The 1,905-nt window shown below is 68.7% G+C and overlaps 1 protein-coding gene across 2 annotated transcripts in view; it reads right to left on the bottom strand.

The window, feature by feature from the left end:
- TTYH1 (tweety family member 1) overlaps positions 1 to 1,799 on the bottom strand; it is a 13,545-nt gene extending 11,746 nt beyond the window's left edge. Inside the window, exon 1 of one of the 2 annotated variants that reach the window (XM_004694297.2) lies at positions 1,656 to 1,799. In XM_004694297.2, coding sequence (XP_004694354.1) covers positions 1,656 to 1,781 — 126 coding nt within the window. In that variant the 5' untranslated portion in view covers positions 1,782 to 1,799. The remainder of the gene's footprint in view (positions 1 to 1,655) is intronic. The other variant, XM_004694298.2, reaches the window with a different exon arrangement.
- Positions 1,800 to 1,905: the final 106 nt, after the last annotated feature.

The raw sequence follows: 1,905 nt of genomic DNA, 5'->3' as shown, positions 1-1,905 counted from the left end.
CGCCGTGAGCCTGCCCGTGCGCGAGCATGCGGGTTGTGCGTGCGCGTGAGCGCGTGTGCAGTCCAGTGTTTCCGTGAGTGTACGCGTATGTGAACGTGCGTGTGTGAACGAGGACATCTAGGGGCGTGCAGGTGAGCGGCACATGTGTGTTTATGGGATGGGTGCGAGTGCGCATGCGTGAGCGAGTGTCGGGATATGTGGGTGTGAGCACGTGGGTGCTCTGTGTCGTGTGCATGTGTGTTCGCGTGTGTCTGTGAGGGTGTGCGTGTGTGCGTGTGAATGCGAGGCAGTGTGTGCTCCCGGGGTGTGTGTGCTCCTGGGAGCGTGTGGACCTGTGTGCGCACGGGGGCTCTCTGTGCCGACATGGGTATGGGGCTGTGTCTGCGAGTGTGTGGGTGTGTGTATGCGCGTGTGGACGTGCGTCTGCATGAGTGTGTGGACGCGTGTGGGGATGAGTGTGGCCCCCGTGGCCCATGCCCTCATCTCCCTGGGCAGTGTCCCCCCCTGGGAGGAGGCCAGCGGGGGCAGAGCACCCGGGGTGACCCTGCGCCAGGACTCTCCTCACGGCCGTGTGGTCCCCGCGTGGGAAGGTCTCCTGTGGCGAGCGGGCTCGCAGCCCAGGCGTCGGAGGGTGTGATTGTGTAACCCGGGCTGTGGGTGAGGGGCTGTGCCCGGTGGTGGTGGGGAGAGGGCAGCATGGAGCAGGCAGGGAGGAGCTGCCCAGACTGGCACAGCTGTGACCCAAATAGCTCAGAACACCGCACACAGCCCACCTCCGCTTTTCTGGGGACCCCCCACTCTCCAACCCCAGCCCCCCTGTCAGGAGCAGCCCGGATAGACCCCACAGCAGAGCCCAGGCGCCTCCCTGGGCTCCCCGGACTCCCAGCGCCCCCACCGCAGCTCAGCCAAGCCTTTCCCTCCTTAGTCTCAAAGTCAAGGGCTGAATAAAACTGGGTCGGGGACAGCTCTTTCCCCTCCCTGAGCTGCCCAGGCTGGGCCCCCTCCCCGGGGACTGTGATTTTGCTCGTTCCCACCCCGGCCCCACCCTCGGCGGTCCTAGCCTCTGCCTCCCAGACCTCACCCCACGGCCCTGCCGGCCACTCCGTCCTGGGACAGGCTGCAAAGCCGCGGCACCTCCGCCTGGTCCCCAGCCCCAGCCCCAGCCCCTCACCCTCCTTCTCCATTTCGGGTGTCAGGCGAGTCCCCGGCCAGGGCAGCCCTGTGCCCTCCCTGTCCACCATTACCAAGGTCCTCCCTCGCCCTCCAGGTGCCACAGAACTGGGGCACATTATGGGTCTGCGCGTGCACGAGGTAAGGGGTCGCCTTGCGGACGCGAGAGGGTCCCCCCATGACCCGGGAGGCAAGCTTCCCAGGCAGCTCCTCGACGCGAGTCCACGGGGCGCCTGTCGCCTCCCTCTTCTGAGCCTCAGGGGTCCAACCCCTGTCCTCCCTCCCCGAAGGAGCTAGGGTCTGGCCCCTCAGAGCCCGTCCCAGGGGAACCTCCCGGCACGGGGCCCCACACTCCTCCTCCAGAACCCCAAAGTCCGGCCCAGCCCTCAGCCCTGGAGAATACAGGCGTCTCCCCAGCCCCCGTCTCTGTCCGACCCAGGGGCTCGCTGCCCCTCTCGCCCGGGCCGCCCCGGGCCAGCGCCCACCTGCTGGTATTCCTGCTCTCGGGGCGCGAAGCCGCTGGGCACCGGGCGGAGCTGGAAGTCGGCGCGGGGCAGCTGGTGAAGGAGGTGCACCCACGCCGAGGGTCGGTAGCCCGGGGGCGCCCCCATGGCCCGCGGGGGAGGGCGCGCAGCCCGTGACGCGCCTCCCCCAGGCCGCAGGTGCTGGTGCTGCTGAGCCTGGACGCGGAGCAGCGCGTGAAGCACCCGCGCCTGCTGTCCTTCACGTCGCAGC

The sequence above is a fragment of the Condylura cristata genome, unplaced genomic scaffold, assembly GCF_000260355.1.
Source record: "Condylura cristata isolate star-nosed mole 26May11 unplaced genomic scaffold, ConCri1.0 scaffold00041, whole genome shotgun sequence".
NCBI classification, from domain to species: domain Eukaryota; kingdom Metazoa; phylum Chordata; class Mammalia; order Eulipotyphla; family Talpidae; genus Condylura; species Condylura cristata.
Note: the sequence above shows the minus strand (reverse complement) of the source record. Positions and strands in the feature narration are given on the sequence as shown.